Below are 22,906 nucleotides of genomic sequence, written 5' to 3' on the forward strand. Positions count from 1 at the left end.
ATGGTATCTGTGTTTCTCTGCCTGACTTATTTCACTTAGCATAATACTCTCCAGTTCCATCCATGTTGCTACAAATGGCCAGATTTCCTTCTTTCTCATTGCCAAGTAGTATTCCATTGTATATATAAACCACAACTTCTTTATCCATTCATCAGTTGATGGACATTTAGCTCTTTCCATAATTTGGCTATTGTTGAAAGTGCTGCTATCAACATTGGGGTACAAGTGCCCCTATGCATCAGCACTCCTGTGTCCCTTGGGCAAATTCCTAGCAGTGCTATTGCTGGGTCATAGGGTAGATTTATTTTTAATTTTTTGAGGAACCTCCACACTGTTTTCCAGAGCAGCTGCACCAGTTTGCATCCCCACCAACAGTGCAAGAGGGTTCCCGTTTCTCCACATCCTTGCCAGCATCTATAGTCTCCTGATTTGTTCTTTTTAGCCACTCTGACCAGCATGAGATGGTATCTCAGTGTGGTTTAGATTTGTATTTCCCTGATGAGGAGTGACGTTGAGCATCTTTTCATGTGCCTGTTGGCCATCTGGATATCTTCTTTAGAGAAGTGTCTATTCATGTTTTCTGCCCATTTCTTCACTGGCTTATTTGTTTTTTGGATGTTTTTTGGAGTTTGGTGAGTTCTTTATAGATTTTGGATACTAGCCTTTTATCCAATATGTCATTTGCAAATACCTTTTCCCATTCCATTGGTTGCCTTTTAGTTTTCTTGACTGTTTCCTTTGCAGTGCAGAAGCTTTTTATCTTCATGAGGTCCCAATAGTTCATTTTTGCTTTTAATTCCCTTGCCTTTGGAGATGTGTCGAGTAAGAAATTGCTGCAGCTGAGGTCAGAGAGGTTTTTTCCTGCTTTTGCCTCTAGGGTTTTGATGGTTTCCTGTCTCACAGTCAGGTCCTTCATCCATGTTGAGTTTGTTTTTGTGAATGGTGTAACAAAGTGGTCTAGTTTCAACTTTCTGCATGTTGCTGTCCAGTTCTCCCAGCACCATTTGTTAAAGAGACTGTCTTTTTTCCATTGGATATTCTTTCCTGCTTTGTCAAAGATTAGTTGGCCATACATTTGTGGGTCCAATTCTGGAGTCTCTATTCTATTCCACTGGTCTATGTGTCTGTTTATGTGCCAATACCATACTGTCTTGATGATTATAGCTTTGTAGTAGAGGCTAAAGTCTGGGATTGTGATGCCTCCCACTTTGGTCATCTTCTTCAATATTACTTTGGCTATTCGGGGTCTTTTGTGGTTCCATACAAATTGTAGGATTGCTTGTTCTAGCTTCGAGAAGAATGCTGGTGCAATTTTGATTGGGATTGCACTGAATGTGTAGATTGGGTAGTATTGACATTTTAACAATATTTATACTTCCAATCCATGACCATGAATATTTTTCCATGTTCCATGTGCACTCGAGAAGAAAGTATATTCTGTTGCTTTGGGATGCAGAGTTCTAAATATATGTCAAGTCCATCTGATCCAGTGTATCATTCAGGGCCCTTGTTTCTTTATTGATCCTGTGTCTAGATGATCTACCCATTGTTGTAAGTGGGGTATTAAAGTCCCCTGCAATGATCACATTCTTATCAATAAGGTTGCTTATGTTTGTGATTGTTTTATATATTTGGGGGCTTTCAATTCAGTGCATAGACATTTATAATTGTTAGCTCTTCCTGATGGGTAGACCCTGTAATTATTATATAATGCCCTTCTTCATCTCTTGTTACAGCCTTTAATTTAAAGTCTAGTTTGTCTGGTATAAGTATGGCTACTCCAGCTTTCTTTTGACTTCCAGTACCATGATAGATAGTTCTCCATCCCCTCACTTTCAATCTGAAGGTATCCTCAGGTCTAAAATTAGTCTCTTGTAGACAGCAAATAGACGGGTCTTTTTTTTTTTTATCCATTCTGATACCCTATGTCTTTTGGTTGGAGCGTTTAGTCCATTTACATTCAGTGTTATTATTGAAAGATACAGGTTTAGAGTCATTGTGATGTCTGTAGGTTTCATGCTTGTAGTGATGTCTCTGCTACTTTGTGGTCCTTGCAACATTTCACTCACTGAGTCCCCCTTAGGACCTCTTGTAGGGCTGGTTTAGGGGTGATGAATTCCTTCAGTTTTTGTTTGTTTGGGAAAACCTTTATCTCTCCCTCTACTCTGAATGACCGACTTGCTGGGTAAAGGATTCTTGGCTGCATATTTTTTCTGTTCATCACATTGAAGATTTCCTGCCATTCCTTTCTGGCCTGCCAAGTTTCAGTACATAGGTCTGCTACTACCCTTATGTGTCTACCTTTGTATGTTAAGGCCCATTTATCCCTGACTGCTTTCAGAATTTTCTCTTCATCCTTGTATTTTGCCACTTTCACTATGATATGTCATGCAGAAGATCGATTCAAGTTACGTCTGAAGGGAGTTCTCTGTGCCTCTTGGATTTCAATGCCTGTTTCCTTCCCCAGATCAGGGAAGTTCTCAGCTATGATTTGTTCAAGTACACCTTCAGCCCCTTTCTCTCTCTTCATCTTCTGGAATTCTTATTATACGGATATTGTTCCATTTGATTGCATCACTTAGTTCTCTAATTCTCCCCCTCGTACTCCTGGATTTTTTTTTAATCTCTTTTTCTCAGCTTCCTTTTTTCCCATAATTTTATCTTCTAATTCACCTATTCTCTCCTCTGCCTTTTCAATCCGCACTGTGGCCACCTCCATTTTATCTTGCACCTCATTTGCAGCATTTTTTAATTCATTATGATTATTTTTTAGTCGCTTGATCTCTGTAGCAATAGATTCTCTGCTGTACTCTATGCTTTTTTCAAGCCCAGCAATTAATTTTATGACTATTATTCTAAATTCTTGTTCAGTTATATTGCTTAAATCAGTTTTGATCAATTCATTAGCTGTGGCTACTTCCTGGAATTTCTTTTGAGGAGTATTCTTCCGTTTCGTCACTTGGGCTAGTTTTCTGTCCCTTACTCATTTTAAAAACTTGTTGTGTGCTCTGCACCTGTGAGCACTGCTATATTAAAGGAGGGTCATACACTGTCCAGGGCCTGGCCCTTCAGGAGGTGTTTTTTCGCAGACTGTTACTTGCTTTCTGTTATTGTGACTTTGGTTATTTTATTACTGTACTCATAGTGATATTTTGGACCCTCCACCAGGTGTGCTTTGATTTGTTCCTTGCAGTAGCCCTATCTTTTTTCCAGCTTTCCCATTTTTTTCCTGGTAGATTCAGTCTCTTTTCCTCCCAGGCTCTGATGTTCAAAGTCCTTTGGCTTCTGCACTTCTTTGTTTGAGAGACACAGGAAGTATGGACCCCCTACTTCTCCCCCATGTTGGCCCCTCCAATTATGACAGGACAAGGACCCAGGATTTGATGAAAAGAATAAAAACAAAAGAAAAACAAAATCACACACACATTTTGAGCTTACTATGAGAATACAGGATGCCCACTAGAGGGAGCCATAGCCCATTAACTTGAAGGTGAGGTCCGTAAAAGTGTTCCCTTCAAATGGATAATGAAAAAATTTTCCCAGGGCCACAGGATGTGACTAAAGAGCCACGGACCTAAACAATTCAAATTTATTTCTCCAGAGGTACAAACGGAGATCTTCAAATCTCCAGCATTAAAAAAAATGTTATTAGCATACAGTAAAATTGATGTGTTTTTTTTTTGGTCCACAATTCTATCAATTTTAATACATGTATACATTTGTACAACCACCACAATCAGGAAACAGAACAGTTCCATTTTTCCCAAGAACTCACTCCTCTGATTTTACAGTCACATCTCCCCCCAACACACACAGTGGCATTCCATTTTATAGATGTAAAATGTTTATCCACTCACCCACTGAAGAACATCTGGTTTGTTTTCAGCTCCTGGCAATTACTATAGAGCTGCTATCAATATTCATGTACAAGTTTTTGTGTGAAAATAAGTTTTCATTTTTCTAGGGTAAATGCCCAAGCATGGGAATACTGAGTTATACAGTACATAGAGGTTCAACTCTAAAAGAAAATGCCAAACTTCTCTCCACGGTGATAACCAATCCAAGCTTCCTACCACCAGTAGAGCAGATTTCCAACTGCTCTGCATCCTCTCTAGCACTTGATATTGTCAGTATTTTTATTTTAACCATTCCCATAAATATGTAGTAGTATCTTATCCAGGTTTAATTTGCATCTCCCTAATACTAATCATAAAAATCATTTTAGGCATCAGTAGCTCTTGAGTTATCTTTGGTGAAATGTTCATTTAAGTGTTCTGTTCATTTTTTAATTGGGTTGTTTGTCTTCTTACTGTTGAGTTTTTTTAAGTTCTTTATATATTCTTGATACCAGTCCATTGTCATATATATGGCTTGCAAAGTCTCTCCCCATCTGTACCTTGTCTCCTCAGCCTCTTAATAGCGTCTTTCACAGAGCAAAGGTTTTTAATTTTGATGAAGTCCAAATTATCATGTTTTTTTTTCTTTTATGAATCATGCTTTTGGTGTCATGTCTAAGAACTCTTTACCTAACCCCAAGGCATAAAGAGCTTCTCTGGTTTCTCTAAATTTTTCCTAGTTTTACATTTAAATCTATGATTCACTGCATAAAGTACACAGTTTACATTTGAGGTTCATTTTTTTAATATAGAGGATATATATCTAATTGTTCTAACACCATTTGCTGAAGACTACTCTTTTTTCCTTTAAACTGCTTTTACGCTTCTGTCAAAAACCAAGTGGCCAAGTTTGTGCGTGATTCTGGACCACCAATTCTGTGCCAGTAATCTAAGCATCCATTCCTTCACCAACACCACAGTCTCCATTACTGTAGCTTTATGTAATAAGTCTTAAAACTGGGCAGCATGAGTCTTGCTTTTGTAAATTAAGAATGTGGAAGTAACATTATTCAATAGAGCTGGCAATATCTACCTAACAAATTCTAGTTTCAAATTAAAATCAGTATTTTGGAAATAGGACAGGAAAAAAAGCAAATATGAAGGAAAGGGAACAGAAAGAATACAGGAAACAAAGAGAAAGAAGTAGGAACATGAGAGAGACACACATAAAGAGGTAGAAACAAAGGAAGAGAAAAAGGGGACAGGGAGAGGTGGGAAAATAGAGGAAGTGGTTCCCTACACATCAGATCTCAACCACTAAAGCTGAGCCAAGTAAATTCCTATCTGTGAACACCAAACACCTTCCCACTTACACGATCCACCAGAGCTAGCATCAGTAATGAGAACAGGTCAAGGGCCAGGTATCTCACCAGACCAGGAACCTCATCCTCCTAAAAATCTACAGTAGGACAAACACTTTTCTCATTAAATCATTCAAAACAAGCAATTATCATAATATCGACTTCAATTTTTATATGACCCATTACATTAGTCTTAAATACTCCTATATAACTGCCTGTTCACATAAATAAACGGACACATTTGATGATCAGCATGAACTTTCCTTAACTAGAACACTCCTGGTGTTTGGTTTAGATATTTCAAAGAGAAACATCCTTGGTTCTCTTTGGATGAACTATCCACCCTGTCCACCTCCCAGGGTCGCCATGAAGATCAAAGGAGATCATGGAAGGGAAATTGCTTCATAAACTGAAATTTTTCATACAAATATATATCAATGCCTCTCCTCATTAGAGGTATAGGACCAGGAAACTTTGTCAGACACAGATGAAAGCATCTGGCTCAACTACATAGACCCTTTAGTGAAATCTAAAATGGTCTTTAGTAGCAGCAAATTCAGAATTCTTTCCAGACAATGGCATTATTAACAAGAAGGATGTGGTTCGGTAACTAGCTCTGGGCAGTTCTCTGCAACATCTCTGACAATGATGGACATTCAGATATTGGGATCTTGCTTTCCTTTCTTGCACGCTAAAATTCACTACTTCCTTCTATTTTCTATACTTACATCTTTGATTCTGGGGGAAAAAAAAATCATGGTTAACAAATGTAACTGTAGTCACAGAAGAAATATGACACACAGTCTTTAAGAACTAGAAATAAAATTTGGTACATTCCAAAATAAAAGCTTAACTTTCTGTTACAAAATTCTCCCACATATACTGTGTGTGCATGCGTGTGTGTGTGTGTGTGTGTTTTCTGTCTTCAAAAAAATGCTGTAAGAGCCTTTGGTATTTCATGTAGCTTTCTGTAATTCACAAACCCAAGAAACCACCACCTCCTGCTATATTTGTAAGTGCTTAGGTTGATGATGTTTACCTCACTTCCTTTATTTGACAACTTCTTTTCTTTCTTTTAATACTTATTTTTCAGGGACAGAGAGCACGTGAGCAGAGAAGGGGCAGAGAGAGGGAGTGAGAGGATCTAAAGCAGGCTCCCCGCTGACAGCAGAGAACCCAATCTTGGGCTCAAACTCATGAACCGTGAGATCATAACTAAGCTGAAGTCAGACGCTAAACCAACGGAGCCACCCAGTCATCCTTTGACAATTTCCTGAAGACAGAGGATCATTAACTGTATTACCTGGTACTTAAAACATTACTGGAATTCTGTAAATACATAAACGCATGTTGGGTACACCAAATGCATCTTGTTTATTACTGTGTGTTTACTCATCCAATCACTATCTAATAACCTAAGTCAATCTCACGTTGTGGAAATGGAGGCAATATAGCCTATCGTAAGAACACAGGCTTCAGACACAGACATCTCAATTCAAATCCTACTCTTACTACCAGCTGAGTGACTCTGCAGAAGTTAGTAACTTTGGCCTTAATAACTTCCTAATCTTTAAAATCAGGATAATATGCTACATCGACAGATGCTGAATTAAATAACAATAACGTGACAAGTCAGCACATCATCAGTGTGTGAGTACCTTAGCTCCTTCCTTGCCAGCAAGACTCCTCGGCTATCTGTTCCAGCCTCCTTGATACTACCTAGGAAGGCTTGATATTTAGAAGCATGTTCTGGAATTTCTCCACCATACTGACTCTCCATCTACTTTCAAATCTAACCTGCCTCTAGATCCTCATCTCCCTCATCTGCTTCCATTATAATCCGGCAGCAGGACGTACTCTGCTAGGAAAGCAGGTGCAAGCAGAGCGGGCAGGGCAGCCCCCCGACCCACTCTTCTCTGGAGCCCTGGCACACAGCTGCGAGGATCCGAGCTCCGGTCCTGGAAGCTGCACGCGGGCAACAGCTGCCGCCTCTCTCATTAGCTCACTCTCAATTCAGGGCACATGCTCCTTAACAAATGCTTTACTTATCTGAATAGATTTCATCTGACAGTAATCTGAGAAATTGGCAAACACCAGTGGTTAACTCAGAATACTTCCACTTGGGCAAATGGAAAGCTATGAGTTTTCAGGTGGTAAACAACAGAAAAAAATAGTGCTCCGTTTATGATTCACAAGTATTAGAGAAAGTGAAGAGAAAATCGCTATTTAAAGGACAAATGTACTCTGGCTGTACACTCGATGTTTTAAATCGGGACACCTGATTAAATCTTCATCCTGATGTGAAGCATGCTCTGCCAAGGCAGGGGGGCCGGCTCTTAGAGCATTCTCCCATTTCACTCTTCTGAGGACCCTGAAAGCCTCCTGAGATGCAAGGGATGTTACCCAACGTAAGGTGGTCACAAGAGAAGAGATTGCGAGTTACTCATCCAGAGAATCTTTCAGAAGTGTTCTAGCTAAGTTGTGACGGGGTACAAGCAATTACAGTTTCCCAAGAGAAATAATCACTTACAAATCCCCAGGGAAGTATGGCATGCAGAACCTGGGCTGGAGTTTCCACTGCCTGACGCTAACAAGCACTACGGTCTCAGAATAAGCTCAAATCACCCAAGATCCTAATTAAAAGTTGGATGAGCAAGCCAGAAATAACTGCCAAATGGAGAGACAACTAAATGTCCCATGACAGTCTTGCTATCTAGAAGCTGGAGATTGCCGATGAAACTCCATAAAGAAGTTAATGCTGGGGCGCCTGGGTGGCACAGTCGGTTAGGCGTCCGACTTCAGCCAGGTCACGATCTCGCGGTCCGTGAGTTCGAGCCCCGCGTCAGGCTCTGGGCTGATGGCTCGGAGCCTGGAGCCTGTTTCCGATTCTGCGTCTCCCTCTCTCTCTGCCCCTCCCCCGTTCATGCTCTGTCTCTCTCTGTCCCAAAAATAAATAAAAAACGTTGAAAAAAAAATTAAAAAAAAAAAAAAAAAGAAGTTAATGCTAAATGTGCAGCAGTGTCTGGTCTTAGCCTTGGGGCTGGTGGCAACCCTCACACTGCTCTGTGAGCTTCCTCAGCAGCTAGTCCACAAAAGAGCCAAACAAATGGTTCAGGGAGGAAATAAACAGGTTTTCTCTGCTCAAAGTCATGGGTCCCAGGGACCCCAAACTCCCTTACTAAATGTGTTGTAAGAGCATGCCTAATTTTCTTTTGGAGTAAAAGAAAACAAATGTTAAGGATCCATATTCTCCATTTCTTCTTTTAATCCCTTTCAGGTTCTCACCCCTTTGGTAGGCCTGTCAGTAACTCAATACTTACTCTTTTCAGGACATGTGCAGCTTCATTCCTCTAATACTCTCCCAGTCCCCAAAGCTTACTTAGGTAGGTCCCCTCCACCTCCAGCAGTAAAACAACCTAGCATGTAGTGAGAAGGAAAGTCTGAGCGAGAGACATGCATTTTTCCCTTGGGCGATCGGGTGGTAAGTGACCAATCACAAAATAGCACTAAAACATGAGCAAAAACATTTGGCGGAAAGCAAACATACATCAGGGAATTCTAGTACAACGCTTCATACAGGCTCTGAGATCTGCCTAAAGATCAGACCCACTCTGCCGCTAACCCCCTGAATAAATACATTCTCGTTGCCAGAGAGGCCCGGCCCAGAGCTATTTCACCCTTTCCTATTCTCTAGAAGCACTGAGCCACTGTGATCACCCTCCCAGATGCGCAAAAGGCAAGAAAAGATGTCCTTTCTGAAAACTCACTACAACAAAACACGGCCAGGGGGCACTCTACAGACCTAAGAACACGGCAATAGGCTTTATTGTGACAACACATTCAGGTCTTCACTCAACAAATCACAAGGACGAGCATCATTCCAGTGGACAAGAGAGATTCTTTCACATGAGGCAGTTTCAAGAGACTGACCAGAGCTGCCCGTCCTCCCCCTTAAGGTTTACTTGTCACCGTTACCTGTACAAGTGACGATTGTCTTCAAAATCTTCCTGACCCCATTTTCCCTTGATGTCTTCAATAACATGATTCTTAAGGAATTTTTTCAGCAGCTGGACTGTTTGCTTGCGGGTCACCTCGGGGCCAAAGTTCTGACTGCACCTCAACAGCTCATGCAGCCAATCCACAGCTTCAGCCGCCGTGAAGCAGCGTTCATAACTTTTAAAACGACAGCGATGTTTCCGTAAGGGCATCCTAGCGCGAAAAAGCTCAACTGTTTCATTCCACTGGGGAAAAAAGGGAGAAAAGCATGTAGCAATCAACTGGTTTTGTTCAAGTTATTACATCCCAAATATTTAAGACGATGAATGCAGTTTTTCCACTTAGAAAACCGTCTTAATGACAGCCTCGACTTTTTTTTATTTACAACCTTCACACTTGAAAGAAAAATAACTTTTAAAACGGTATTTTATATTTTAAAAAACTGTATTTTATTCATTCAATAGGTATTTACTGGAGATAAGACCAGAAAGTTGTCCCATTATGTGAATTTAATGGATTTTTACATTAATGACAAACATATGATCAAAAAAATTGATAAACCAGAGCCCAATATGCCTAATTCACTTCTTGGAGCTCTAATATGATTTTACATCATTAAGCAAATATGTATCATTTATTACATGAAAAGCATCAAATGGAGAGAAGAAAAGGTATATGTACAAGATATAGTCCTGATGTCAAAACATGTTTAAAACTCCTGCAAAATATTTTCCTCTTAAAAAAAAATCTAGACATCCACCCCTTCATCCGCCTTCCGTAAATTAAATGAAATGTTCACATAAGGTATCCTTCCTACATAATTATACCAATTTCTTTTTAGGACTCTAGGCTTCCTGCCAGTACTCCTAAAAGTATTAAAACCTCATGGTCTTACTCTTCTAACCACTGTCCCTTCTCCCACTCTTCTCTTTCTGTATCACTGCACAAAGTGAATTTTTACTTTTCACCTCCTTTCCCATTGAAATCAGAAAATCTTTTTCTAATAATTATAGTTTGATTTTTTTTTATTTTTGGTTTTTTTTTTTTTTTGTTTTTTTAGAAAGACAGAGAGAGAGCATGAGTGGGGGAGAGGGGTGGAGGGAGCCAGAGAGTATCTTAAGAATATTAAGCAGACTCCACGCTCAGGGCGGAGCCCGACAAGGGGCCTGATCCCATAACCCTGGAATCATGACCTGAGCTGAAATCAAGAGTTGGAATGAGCCACCCAGGCACCCCCAGGGTAATCTCTTACAACAAATTTGGGGCTCAAACTATTCTAGGGCTAGAAAGCAATTGGGGCAAAATCAAGACCCAAGGAAGATGTGCAAAATGGCACATGTCCCTCAGGCAGTTAGTCTCAGAATATAATCTGAAATCTGTTCTGTGGTTTCCTCATTAAGTGGTCATTTCATTATAGCACCTATAGCTATAAATATAAACATACTTTTAAACAATATTCACATATTTTTAACCATTGTTGTTGTTTATTCTCTGCTGACACCTAGCCTTCACGTTAGTCCTGATCAAGCATATTGGGAGTGGGAAGAGTTAATAAAAAAGATTTGCATTTATTTTAGGTTCACTGAATTATCATAATCATTATCAGTTAAACTTAATACATCGTACTTTATACATTACTTAATAAATGTAATGGAGACATGGGTTCCTGGGATCCAATATTTCAAAACAGAAGTAAACATGCCTATTAATTGACTCAAGCTGGTAAGCAGTTCCTCTATTTATTTTAATTAGGTAAGTAATAATATACACTGTAACAAATTAAATGCAGAAGTGTATACAATTGAGCCTGCCCAGTCTCTCTCCAATCCCACATACCTATCAAACATATGCACATATATATAGATTTTTCCTGTTTTATATATGTGTGTTATTTATTATTACTGCTGTTGTTTGCTTCCTTTTTAAAGAAATACGATCAATCCTATTGCACACATTACCCAACTTGTTTTTGCACTGAACATAGCATGGATGTCTTTCTATATGAATACCTGTAGATCCAGCCCATTCTTAGGAATAAGTTGTTGTTTCAATGAGTATTGTGGTTTCAATGAGTTGTTACTCATTCTTATGAATAAGTTGTTGTTTCAATGAGTTGTTTCAATGAGTACTCAAATAATGAGTATTTGTTGTTTCAAAATATTCTTATTTTAAAAACCTAAAGGACCAATGTTTTTATTTATTTTTGTTACAATGGATTTCTAGAGAGGATCAGCATATTTAAATCAGATTAACAATTTATAGTGATACCAGCAGCGTATGCGCATCCTACCTTACCTTTGTCCATCACTAGATGTTACTATCATCTAGATGTTACTGTTTCTGCCAATCTGCGTTCAAGAAATGGTATCGCTTAAATTTTGTTTGCATGTTGCTCTCTTCATCTTTAGTAATTTTCATTTACTCATCTGAGACTTGACATTTTTCTATTGGGTAGTCTCTTAATTTTTTTTAAATGTTTATATCTAGCATTTAAGTCAAAGCACAAAGAAGTCAGGAAAGTTAGTCTATTTTGCTCAGTTCCATATCCCCACAACTGAAGGCAGTGTACATGTATTTAATAAAGGTGTATTGAATTAAAAAATATGGAATATTAATCTTTTTTAAAATATATTAAGAATGTTTTCTCCTGGCTTATCAATTTGTTTATGTAGTCTCTAGCTACATGAAGGTTTTATTGTTGATGATGATGTTTTAATGAAACAAATATATCTTCTTTTTCTTTATAGCTTCAGGGTTTTCCCCTTTAGAGGAAGGAAGTTGGACATTTTCCCATCCTGATGTATTAAAAGTATTCATCAAAGGGGCGCCTGGGTGGCTCAGTCGGTTAAGTGTCTGACTTCGGCTCAGGTCATGATCTCACGGTCCGTGAGTTCGAGCCCCATGTCGGGCTCTGTGCTGACATCTCAGAGCCTGGAGCCTGCTTCAGATTCTGTGTCTCCCTCTCTCTGTGCCCCTCCCCCCCCCGCTCATGCTCTGTCTCTCTCTGTCTCAAAAATAAATAAACATTAAAAAATTAAAAAAAAAAAAAAAAAAAGTATTCATCAAATATTTTAGAGTGATTTTTTTTTTTTTTTTTTTTTACTGTTTGAATCTACAACTGGAATTTTTTATGGGAGGAGGAAGAATACCCTTTTTTCAATTAATTGAAATAGTAAATTACCTTACATAGTATCTTCCTTGATTCTGTTCTGAATCAAGATCTGAACTCTTTTTTATCCCACTGTGCTACTTGTGTTTTCCTGTGCTATACTATACCACAGGAAATTACAATTAATTAATTACAATTAATTAATTGTGATTACAATCAATTAATACTAAGTTTAAATTTCTTGTAGGTCAAGGTCACCTACAGTCTTTTTTTCTTCCAAAAAAATTTTTTGAACATACTTTTACTATTCTGTATGAGCTTTTCATTCAACGCATTTTCCACCGAGAAAAAAACAATTCATTATGATAACACTTTTACTGACTCTGTGGACAGCTGGTTTTCATTATGCACTAGAAATTTGCTAATAAGACATATTTATCAAAAATAAATTATAAAAAGAACTTTTAATTTATGTTGCTTTTTAATGGCATTTATCATTATGGATTATATTTACTTAATCCATGAAATGCTTTAGAATTCTAAAACCTAGTGAGAACCATGATTTCTGTTCCCACTTATTTCCAAAACTAATAATGTTGCTATTTCGTTACTCTGTAAAAAAAAGAATTAAGTTCTCCGTAAAACAAGTTACAATTCTCAGTCACACTTAGAAGGAAAATAACCTACATCAACAAAGAACAAGGCAGAGCTTCAGAATGTGATTTTGTTCTACAACATATTACATTTGAAGAGATAATCTTTATAGCAAAGGGGATAAAACAGATTTCTTTGTGATTAAAAGACTTTTTTTGTTTTACTTATTTATCCCTTAAACTAGGGATCTGAAATAAGGAATCAAACAATTGTTTTTGCTTCACATCATGAGCCAAACTACAAAATACAGCACTGAGTGTTGAAATGTGCTTCCTGTTCTTTTCTCTAGGATAGTTATTCTATTTCCTTCCTTCTTAGTACCAAAAATATTGTGATAACGGTGCTACAATGATATAGCACCTGGGAGCAGAGACAACCAAACTCTAGATCTAGTTGTACTTGCCGCGTACTAACAAGACAGGCCTAATCGAGTCAGTTCACCCCTTTAGGTCTCAACAGAATGGCGGGACTGGACTAGACAATCATTCACATCCATTCTAGTTCTCAGATTCAATGACAGCTGTGTTTTAAAGTTTAACAGTTGCTTCAAATGCTATAAATAACTCAGAATTAAGTTCAAAGAAAGAATCCATAGATAATAGGAGTTTTTAAAAAGCTATTTTCTTTCTCCTCATTATTTCTATTAAACTGATCAACTATGGTTGCCCCTTAAACAACGGGTTTGAAATACGTGGGTCCACTTATACACATTTTGGTCTATAAATACAGTACAGTACTGTAAACGTATCTTCTCTTCCTTATGACTTTCTTAATAACTTTTTTCTCTAGCTCATTTTAAGAATGCAGTATATAATACATAAACATACAAAATACAGTAAAACCCGGATTACAAGTAACTTGCTCTGCAGGTGTTCCACAAGATGAGCAAACATTTCTAATAAATTTAAACAAGAGGTGTCTTGCAATATGAGTTGCACGTGACACCAAACATCATATGATCACAACTGACCCAATGGTTCTTCTCTCTCTCTCTCTCTCTCTCTCTGTGAGATTGTGGGTGATCATCTCCCGTGCTCGGACACTCGGTCTCAGGCCATGGTGATTAGCAGAAATCAATGATTTTTTAGAACGCTGGAAGGTGCCCACAACTGGCACCAGTGTATTTTTTGTCACTTCAAAGCACCTATGGACGGTCCTTTGCTTTTCCATACAAGAGTAAGCTTAGGAATGCTTTGCTTCATTCTAGGTCAGGCTGCCTGCAGATACAGACCCTATCCTCTGCTGCCTTATTGACAGTCTCATTAAATACAGTATGTGACAAGAGCTTATTAATACTGGACTGTAGTCAACATCGATGTGAGTGTATACAATGGCCCCTATGCAGAAAAAAATTCCATTGAGCCAATAGATAGCAGTGATTCCATTAATGACAGTGAAAGTCATCCTACACCATAACCCTCCTCTCTCGTCCCCCTCACACCAGCCAGGAAGGTTTTCAAAGGTAAGTGCATGTTCATTTGTTTATTTTTCTTTATATTTTGTATTTTCTTTGTTATTTTGTATTATATTACAGGATTGTCATCATTTTCATATGAATATTTTTGGGTTGTGGAATAAATCATCTGAGTTTCCATTATTTCTTACGAGGCAATTCGCTTTGATATAAAGTGCTTTGGATTACAAGCAGGTTTCCGGAACAAATTATGCTCGCAAACCAAGGTTTTATTGTATGTGTTTATTGACTATGTTACTGGTAAGACTTCTGGTGAATAGTAAGCTGTTAGTACTTAAGTTTTAGGTGAGTCAAAAGTTACACACAGATTTTCTTTTTTTAAAATGTTTATTTTATTTTGGGGGTACAGGGGAGAGAGGGAGCAGAGAATCTGAAATGGGTTCTGTGCTGACAGCAGAGTCCAATGTAAAGTTCGAACTCAGGAACCATGAGATCATGACCTAAGCCAAAGTCAGATGCTTCTGACTGAGCCAGCAAACACCCCCAATTTTCAAATGCACATGGGTGGGCACTCCTAACCCCCATACTGTTTAAGGGTAAACTGTATTTGTATGTGGGTTACAAAAGTGAAAGCTATTTCAAAGAAGATGAGTAAGTTGCTAATCAACTTCCACATTCATCATGTAATGACTTAGAATCTGTCATCTGATTTTTGGCATAAAAAATTCACCAAATCCATAAAACGTTATTTTCAGATAAGACTTTGATGCTTTAGAAAATGAAGCTGTACATGGTTTGAAAAAGTACAGCAAGGCATGAAAGGAGGAAGTAATGGTCTGCTCTTGGAATGCCAACAGATTTTCCCAAGCTTTTCCTGAAGATTGGGTTGAGGGTGATGCTGGGAGAAGGGGGAAATGGTAAGTGGGGAGAGGGAGATGGAAAGGGGAGCTGGGATAAATAAGTAAAGAGAGGACTGGTCACAAACTTCATGATTTACCTGGTAAGAGGTGTAAGACACAAGTGAATTATGCTTGGGGAAACATACATTTTATAATGAGGGAGAAAGATGACTGAGATTACTGATAAATCAGAAAGTCTCACTTTTTAAAAAAATTTTGCTAATGTTTTTTGGGCTTTCAAAATCTTAGTTTAGGATCAAGGATCTCAAACAGAATAAAGGTGACAAATGAACTGACTACCTGGGAAATTCTGATAAAATTGAGGTGCGTTCATTAATGATTCGTGTAATTTTCTGCTTAACTTGATCAGGCTTGGCTAAACTTGACCTGTATATCACTCCTTGGGGGATGACAGCCTCTGGAGGACAAAGAACACATTCCTTTATAAATTCCTTTGATAATATTTTAATGTGACTCAGAATGAAGCGGTGTCTTGTTACATAGGTACTCTGCATCCAAGAAAAGTAGTGATTCATACAATTCAGTGAGATTAAAAACAGTTCCAATTCTGATGTAACTTGTTTTAGTCTAAAGCAGGAAGGATGAAAACTAGTTACTCCAAGATCCTGAGCCTCTCTGTTTCCCTTGCGTAACTACTGTGAATAAACTGGGGGAAGAGGGATGTGACTTTTCCCTCCACAAAGGACAGTAAACTTTTTCAAAGTTCCTGATGAAGCACAATCTATATCTCATCCCTAAAGATGGACCTACTAATAGCCCCGACCCCAGATGGTTTCAAATGGTAGAAGCAATTGTGAAGTGGAAGCAGATATGAAAACACGATTTTTTTAAACCCTTATTTGTTCTCTGTCAGCACCATCCACACCTCTAAGAGGCTAGCCCAATGGAAATTCTAAATTTATATTTGCTGAATTTTTTTTAATGAATGAATCATTATGAATGCCTGTCACAAACAGATTGTTTGCAAGGATGAGTGCAATAATTCCTCCCGTGCTGTTCCTACCTTTTCCTGGATATCCGTTAGGTGGCAGAGAACAATGAAACGAATTCCCAAGTTAGACGTGGCCAGAAGTGGTAACAGACCAAGGAGCGATGTCCTTCCTGCCAAATTATCAGCAGGCTTTCATACAAAGCTTCTAAAAACCTGCCAGTGACATTGACAAATTGTCACCACTTACTCCATTACAGTAATCCTCTGAAACGCAAAGCACTAAAATTACTTGCTCCAGGTCACAAAGAAATCAACTACACCTAAGAGCCCTGAACACCAAAGTTCTTCTCCCAGAAGAAAAGACAGCACCCGGGACCATCAGGGGCTGCAAAGTCCCTTTCACATCCATTCGGGTCAACCGCTGATTTAGGTCGGTGCTGCCAGAACCAGAAACGCTGGGAGCCAGAAAAGCGGCTAAGACCCACCACCATCCCGGGGGCACCGTTAGAAAGAACCGCAAGTGTCACCACACGAGACACTCAAGACGGAGACACGCCCTGCCTGGATTGCGGCAAAGGGTGAGTGTTAGAAAGGGTGGGTGGCCGTGAGGTTACGGACTAGGTGGGTCCTTCCTCTCCCGGCAGCAGGCGTTCGATTCCAGAGGACAAAGGGGGTGGGGGGTAGGGTCACACTAGTGTTTCGGATGCTTTATATCGGAAGGCGTCACTTACTGCCGAGAACCAGGCCGACGTCTGGGGACGAAGCTGCACGCACCCCAACGACGTGCTGAGCTCCAGACCCGGTAAGCCTTTCCTAGCGCACCCTCCGGAAAACGGCCGGTTTTCCGGTGGGGCCCGTCCGCACCGGCCGAAATATGTCCCGCCTCCAAACCCGGGCCCCGCCAGCCCTGTAGAGGGGAGGATTGACCAGTACGCGGCCGGCGGCTGCGCCCAGCCCCGGCATGGTCACTCACCAGCTTGGTGGCCCGGTACGGGCCGGGCCCCACGATGCGGTGCTCCATAGCTAGTAAGCAGTGGCGGCGCCGGCCGCCCCTGCGCGGATCCCTGCAGGCTGGCGGCGCAGCAGTTTGAATCGCGAGCCTAAGCGCTACAGACGCTGATTGGGCGACACGGAGACACGTGACGGGAACTGAGGGGCGGGGGCGGGGCCCCGCCTGGTAGGCGACTGGTGGCTGCGTTGGCGTCTCCTGTGAGCTCAGACCAGCTGGGGACCGAGTCGGCTGTACTCCCTTATCCCACCCGGCGCACGCCAGGATGTGCACCTCAGACAACGGCATACATACGCTTTCTTTGGTAGAGGGTCAATAAAGAGTGTATAATTCGGTGATGGAAATCGTGGACTGTGAACAAATCCGAGTCAGCATTCCATATGTGCAGTGAACCTGCAGGTGCTACTAGTAGGATTGGGAGAAGTGGGCAGTGAAATGAAGCGAGTGGACGGCATCTACAAGTGGAGGGACACTGAAACACTGGATAAGGTCACCTGGCCCCAAAGAGTGTCGACAGCCCCTAGAAGCAGTAAAGAGCTGGAAACAGGGATGACTGCGTGGCTCAATAGGTTAAGGATCCAACTCTTGGTTTCAGCTCAGGTACTGATCCCAGGATGGTGGAATTGAGCCCCGCATCAGGCTTGTGCTGAGCGTGGAGCCTGCTTAAGATTTTCTTTCTCTCTCCCTCTGCCCCTCTCCCCCACTGGCTCTCTCTCTAAAATAAATAAAATGAGGGAAAAGGAGGGGGGGGGGGGAGAGGGGAGGCACGGGGATGGCTCAGTCAGGTAAGCGTGGGACTCTTGATCTGAACTCGTTGGTTTGGGCTCCAGCCAGAATCCCGGGGTCATGGAATAGAGCGCCATGTCCTGCTCTGCGCTAACAGCTAAGCCTGTTTGGAATTCTCTCTGCCTCTCTCTGTGCTTACCCCACTCCTGCTCTCGCTCTCTCTCTCTTTCTCGCAAAATAAATAAACTTTTTTTTAATGAAAAAAAAGAGCAGGAAGAGTGCCAATTCATCTATTTTTTCTTTTGATAGTCTATCCCTTGAATTTGAATTCTATATTTTATATCAGCCTAAAAATTTCTGTCTTTTGCCAGAGGGCTGTTTTTCCGCTCAGAATTTTCCCCCTATGAAGTGCTGGTCTGATTTGCTATTGTTAAAGGAAAAATGAGGTCACCACTCTATACCTACAACTGGAGTTTAAAGTTCAAATATGAAAAAAAAAAAAAGTTCATATCTGGTCACCTCAGTGAGTACCCGGGATAAGATCAAACCCCCACTTTCATGACAGCCCTCCTCCATTTGCTCCTTTAGATATATAGTTAGCTGCATTTTAGAAAGCCCAGAAAAATTCAGAGATGACTTATATGTATTACTTTTATATTCAGAAAAAACAATACAGATAATATAAAGGTAATTTTTGCTTCCACTGAGTGGATCCTTATCAGAAAGGATTCCAATGAGGCACAAGAGAAAGAAGAAATGTAACTTCAGAACCTTATCCATCCGGGACTTGTCACCAGCCACTGGGGTTGTAAACTGCGATCTGATACAAAATGTCATTCCCTGCCTCCTGAGCATTTTCCCAAGAGTCCATCATGAGCCATACACAAGATAATTACCTTTACTGGAAAAACATATTTCAAAATGATCTACATATCAGAGGCCACAGTCTTTGTGACTGGAGTTTAAATTGGGCTGCTGATAATCTACCGGTCTTTCAGCATCACATAAAAACAATTGGGAAACTGCTGTACATACTCTTCTCTGGCACGTTTAAGTGTGACACCATCAAGATCCTGTAGAAACTTTGACTCAGCCTCAGAACATCTTTATAAGGTACAGTGAGTATTGGCAATTTCACCATCACCAGCTAACTTATCACTGGCATTAGGAAATTCCAGGCTGTGGAGCAAAAAGCAACATAGGCACCAAGTGTATTTAATGTGGATTTGGAAATTGTGTTTCTCAATCACTGAGTAGGGAGTGGTTGGGAGCAAGTCCCTCACTGCCCAGAGGGTTCCTGACTGCAGCATTCATTCCTCCTGCTGCCTGAAAGGTCTCACGGCAGGTTGGATGGGTCGTTTTGAAAGAACTCCTCTGCTGAAACCCAAGTCACTCACTGCTTATATTAGACTTGAGCCATTTGGATTATGCTGTAACCCCATTCAGTCGTGTTCCTTGGCATTTAAGCTATCAAGACAGTCCATTTGCTGAGGTTCTTAAAAGTTGCAAAATCCGTGACTTGATTTCCATACTTATTAGTCTGTACTGTCATCACTCTACTGGGAAATGTTCCCCCAGAAATTGTATCAATACTATTCACTAATAAGGGCATCATATTCTTTGGGGATATGGGTGGCAAAGAAAGGATAAAAATATATGGAAAATGTAAAACCATACTATTTCATTGAAACTGTTAAATAATATTTTTATTTCAGCATTTAAAAAATAAATACCACAAAAATAGAGATTTACATTCATTCATTCGCTTATTCAATATGTATGAATTCCCACTATGTGCCAGACACTCTTCCAATCACTGGAATACTTCATGAGAAAAAACAAAGTCCAGAGGCTGACATCCTAGGGTAGGAGGAGACAGCAAGCCAACTATATACATAAAAATACATATACTATATCAAGGGATAACTGAGTGCTGGGAAGGAAAGTAGAAGAAGAAAGAGGAGAGGGTGAGGGGATAAGGATGCTATTTTGGCTCCAGTGGTCAGGGAAGTTCTCTCTGACGAAGTGACAGCTGAGTAAACAATCTGAGTCAAAAGACTAGCTGTCTGGGGGCAGACCTTCTAAGATGATGGAATAATAGCCCGTGTGAAAGCATGATGTGGACACATGCTTGTCCACCCAGGGAACATGGGAAGGAAGCCTGTGTCACTGGAGTGGAATGAGTGAAAGGGAGAGGGGAGGAGATGAGTTTGGACACAGAGAGCAGAGGTCACATTATGGGCCACAGGACTTGGATTTTACTCTGAATTGGTTGAAAATGTATTACAAAGTTTTAAAAGTGTGCCAATATCTCAGTGGGTTCTTTAAAGTATCACTCTCCCCACTGTGTGAGTAATGGACTGGAATGGGGGTAGGTGTGGGGTGGAAGCAGGAAAACCAGTTAGGAAGCTTGCAACACTCTAATAGAAAACAATAAATAAATGTGGCTGATACAGTGCTTGGCACATAGTGCCATTCAACAAACAGTTGCTGAAGGAATAAATGGATGAACAAATTAAAATGAAACTTTATAAGTTATTTGTCTCTTAAAAATCAATTCATTCTGTCTCTAAGTTGATGTCTTAATTATATTGCATGTACTCTGCAATATAATAGCTAACTTTTATATTTTCAATATAACCTATAAAATTTGCTACTGAACCTACTATTCTGTTTTTTTCTTAGACACAATCCACATCTGATGCCTTGTGTTATAATCTCTCTCTCTCTCTCTCTCTCTCTCTCACACACACACACACCTCCTGCCCCTTCACAATTACATAATTGTGTGCTAAGTTAGCATAATAAAACCTTTGCCAAGGATATAGCTGAATGGATTCTCATATTTGAGTATAAGTTCAGTTTCTTGCACATTAACCATGCCTCTTTGCTGCTATAACTAAGTATGATTCTTTATATCTAGGAAAGCCACTTGATGGCAAAAAATTTTTTAACTAACATTGGTCTGGCTTGCGTAATTTCAAGGAGGAAGATTGTGGAAACAGGGAAGCCATTTAGAAGGTAGTCAAATGAACATAGACATGAAAATCGAAGAGCAGTGGAGTGTTATGAAAACAGTTGTGTAGCCTTGGGCAAGACTCCTGTGTGTCAGTTTCTAATCCAAAAACTGGAAATAAGAGTGGTATCTGCTTCATAGGGCTATTGAAAGACTTACTTAAGGAAATACATGCAGATTTCTGAGAATTCTGCTTCCCTTGTATGGTAGGCAGATTCCAAAATGGTCTCGAACATTCCCAGGCCCAATGTGCCTACTTCTCCCATTTTATCAGCACTAACCTAGGTGCTGCTGTAAAGGGAATTTGCCTATGATATCAAATCAGTTGACCTCAGAACATGGAGATTAGCTAGATGAGCCTGACTTAATGACACGAGCCTTTTAAGAGGAGAGTTTTCTCTAAGCTGGTTGCAGAAGTCAGAGATTGGAAGTAGAACAGAATTCTGTCACCCTGAATGAACATGGAAGCAGATGTCCTCCCAGAGCCTCCACAAGGGAACCAAGCCTGGCTGATGTCTCGACTTCAGGCTTCTGACACCTGATACGCTGCACAGAGAGCACAGCCACCTCACTCCAGACTTCTGACCTACTGAACATAAGCTAAGAAACGAGTGTGTTTCATTGCTAAATGTATAGTACTCTCTTATTTGACAATAGGTAACTGATACATCTTGTACACACAAGCTCTCAATAAATGTTTGTTCTAGCTACTACACAGCAATAGAGGGGATAGTGGAAATGTCAGTGCTTACTGAACGGTTAGCTATAAGGATGAGGGAGAAGAAAAGGCCACATATGGCTCTAAATGACACCTGGAAGACTGGCAGAAAGACTCTACTGTTGGTCACAATGAAACAGGGTTTGTCTGCATAAGCAAGAAGGAACAAAGAGAAGGGACTTTACTATTCATAAGAACCACCAAAGTAGCTTGTTTAAAATTCAGTTTTATGGATTCTACCCACAGAAGTACCTACAGGTATCTATATTCCATAGGTATTTATGGTTTGACTCTTTACCAGTGACTCCAGAGATCCATGACACGTACAGATTTTTAATTTTGATAAGGCAAAACCTTAAAACTCCCCTTGGAGGTTGGTGTGCAAGAGTATGTCATCCAGATTGTAAGTGAGCCTACGTAACCACCTAGGTAGGAGTAGGTATTCCCTCACTCAATATGACCTTGACATTCTCAACTCTTCATGTTTATGCATGGTATGGGGAACATATCTACTGGTATTTGAGAATTCACCCAAGCCATAAATGTCAAAGGCCAAAAGAAGTTAGGGTTTGGACATGCAGCATTTGACTGACAGTGAAACATCCAAATAGAGATGACTCATGGTTGAAAATATTAAATCAAAAGGGCAGGAGAGACAGAGTTGGGTAAGTTGGAACCCTACAGGTAAATGAGGACTTAGAGGAAGGAAGAATATGGAGAGAAGAAAGGACTTCTCCACTGTCCCATTCAGACCTCTGGGCTTACTACTCTGCCTGACCCGTTTCTTTGGCCCTCAAACCTGCTGCTTCACCCCTGAATCTAGGCTTTTCTGCTCACTCTTGTCACTTCACTTGCATCATTTCCCCAGGCTGCCCTGGAGCTTGTCCCCATTCTTGGTTCCCTGTCTATAAGCTTACGCTCTGGACATCTATCACAGACATTCTCTTCCATTTTACTGCCAAAGGCACCAGATTCCAGTTTTAGCCTCACCAGAATTGCAAATCAATACATGTTACCGAACTTTTGACTAGCTCTCAAAGAGACCAATGATAAACTCCAGCTTCAGTAGATCAATTGCCTTGACCATAGCACCTAAGCTCACTTTTAAGAAAAACCTAAAATCTAGGATGACGTCGTCCGCATTTTTAAAAGATTCATTACAGGGGAGCCTGGGTGACTTACTGGGTTAAGCATCCGACTCTTGCTCTCAGCTCAG

The 22,906-nt window shown here is 40.2% G+C and overlaps 1 protein-coding gene across 2 annotated transcripts in view; it reads right to left on the reverse strand.

The window, feature by feature from the left end:
• DEPDC1B (DEP domain containing 1B) overlaps window positions 1-17,295 on the reverse strand; it is an 86,237-nt gene extending 68,942 nt beyond the window's left edge. The window contains exons 1-3 of one of the 2 annotated variants that reach the window (XM_042939681.1): window positions 17,195-17,279; window positions 16,294-16,434; window positions 9,173-9,438 (exon numbers count right to left, since the gene is read on the reverse strand). In XM_042939681.1, coding sequence (XP_042795615.1) covers window positions 9,173-9,405 — 233 coding nt within the window. In that variant the 5' untranslated portion in view covers window positions 9,406-9,438; window positions 16,294-16,434; window positions 17,195-17,279. Of the gene's footprint in view, window positions 1-9,172; window positions 9,439-16,293; window positions 16,435-17,194 lie in introns of both variants that reach the window. The other variant, XM_042939671.1, reaches the window with a different exon arrangement.
• Between the last annotated feature and the right edge of the window lie 5,611 nt (window positions 17,296-22,906).

This window comes from Panthera leo, chromosome A1 (assembly GCF_018350215.1).
Source record: "Panthera leo isolate Ple1 chromosome A1, P.leo_Ple1_pat1.1, whole genome shotgun sequence".
Taxonomy (NCBI): Eukaryota; Metazoa; Chordata; class Mammalia; order Carnivora; family Felidae; genus Panthera; species Panthera leo.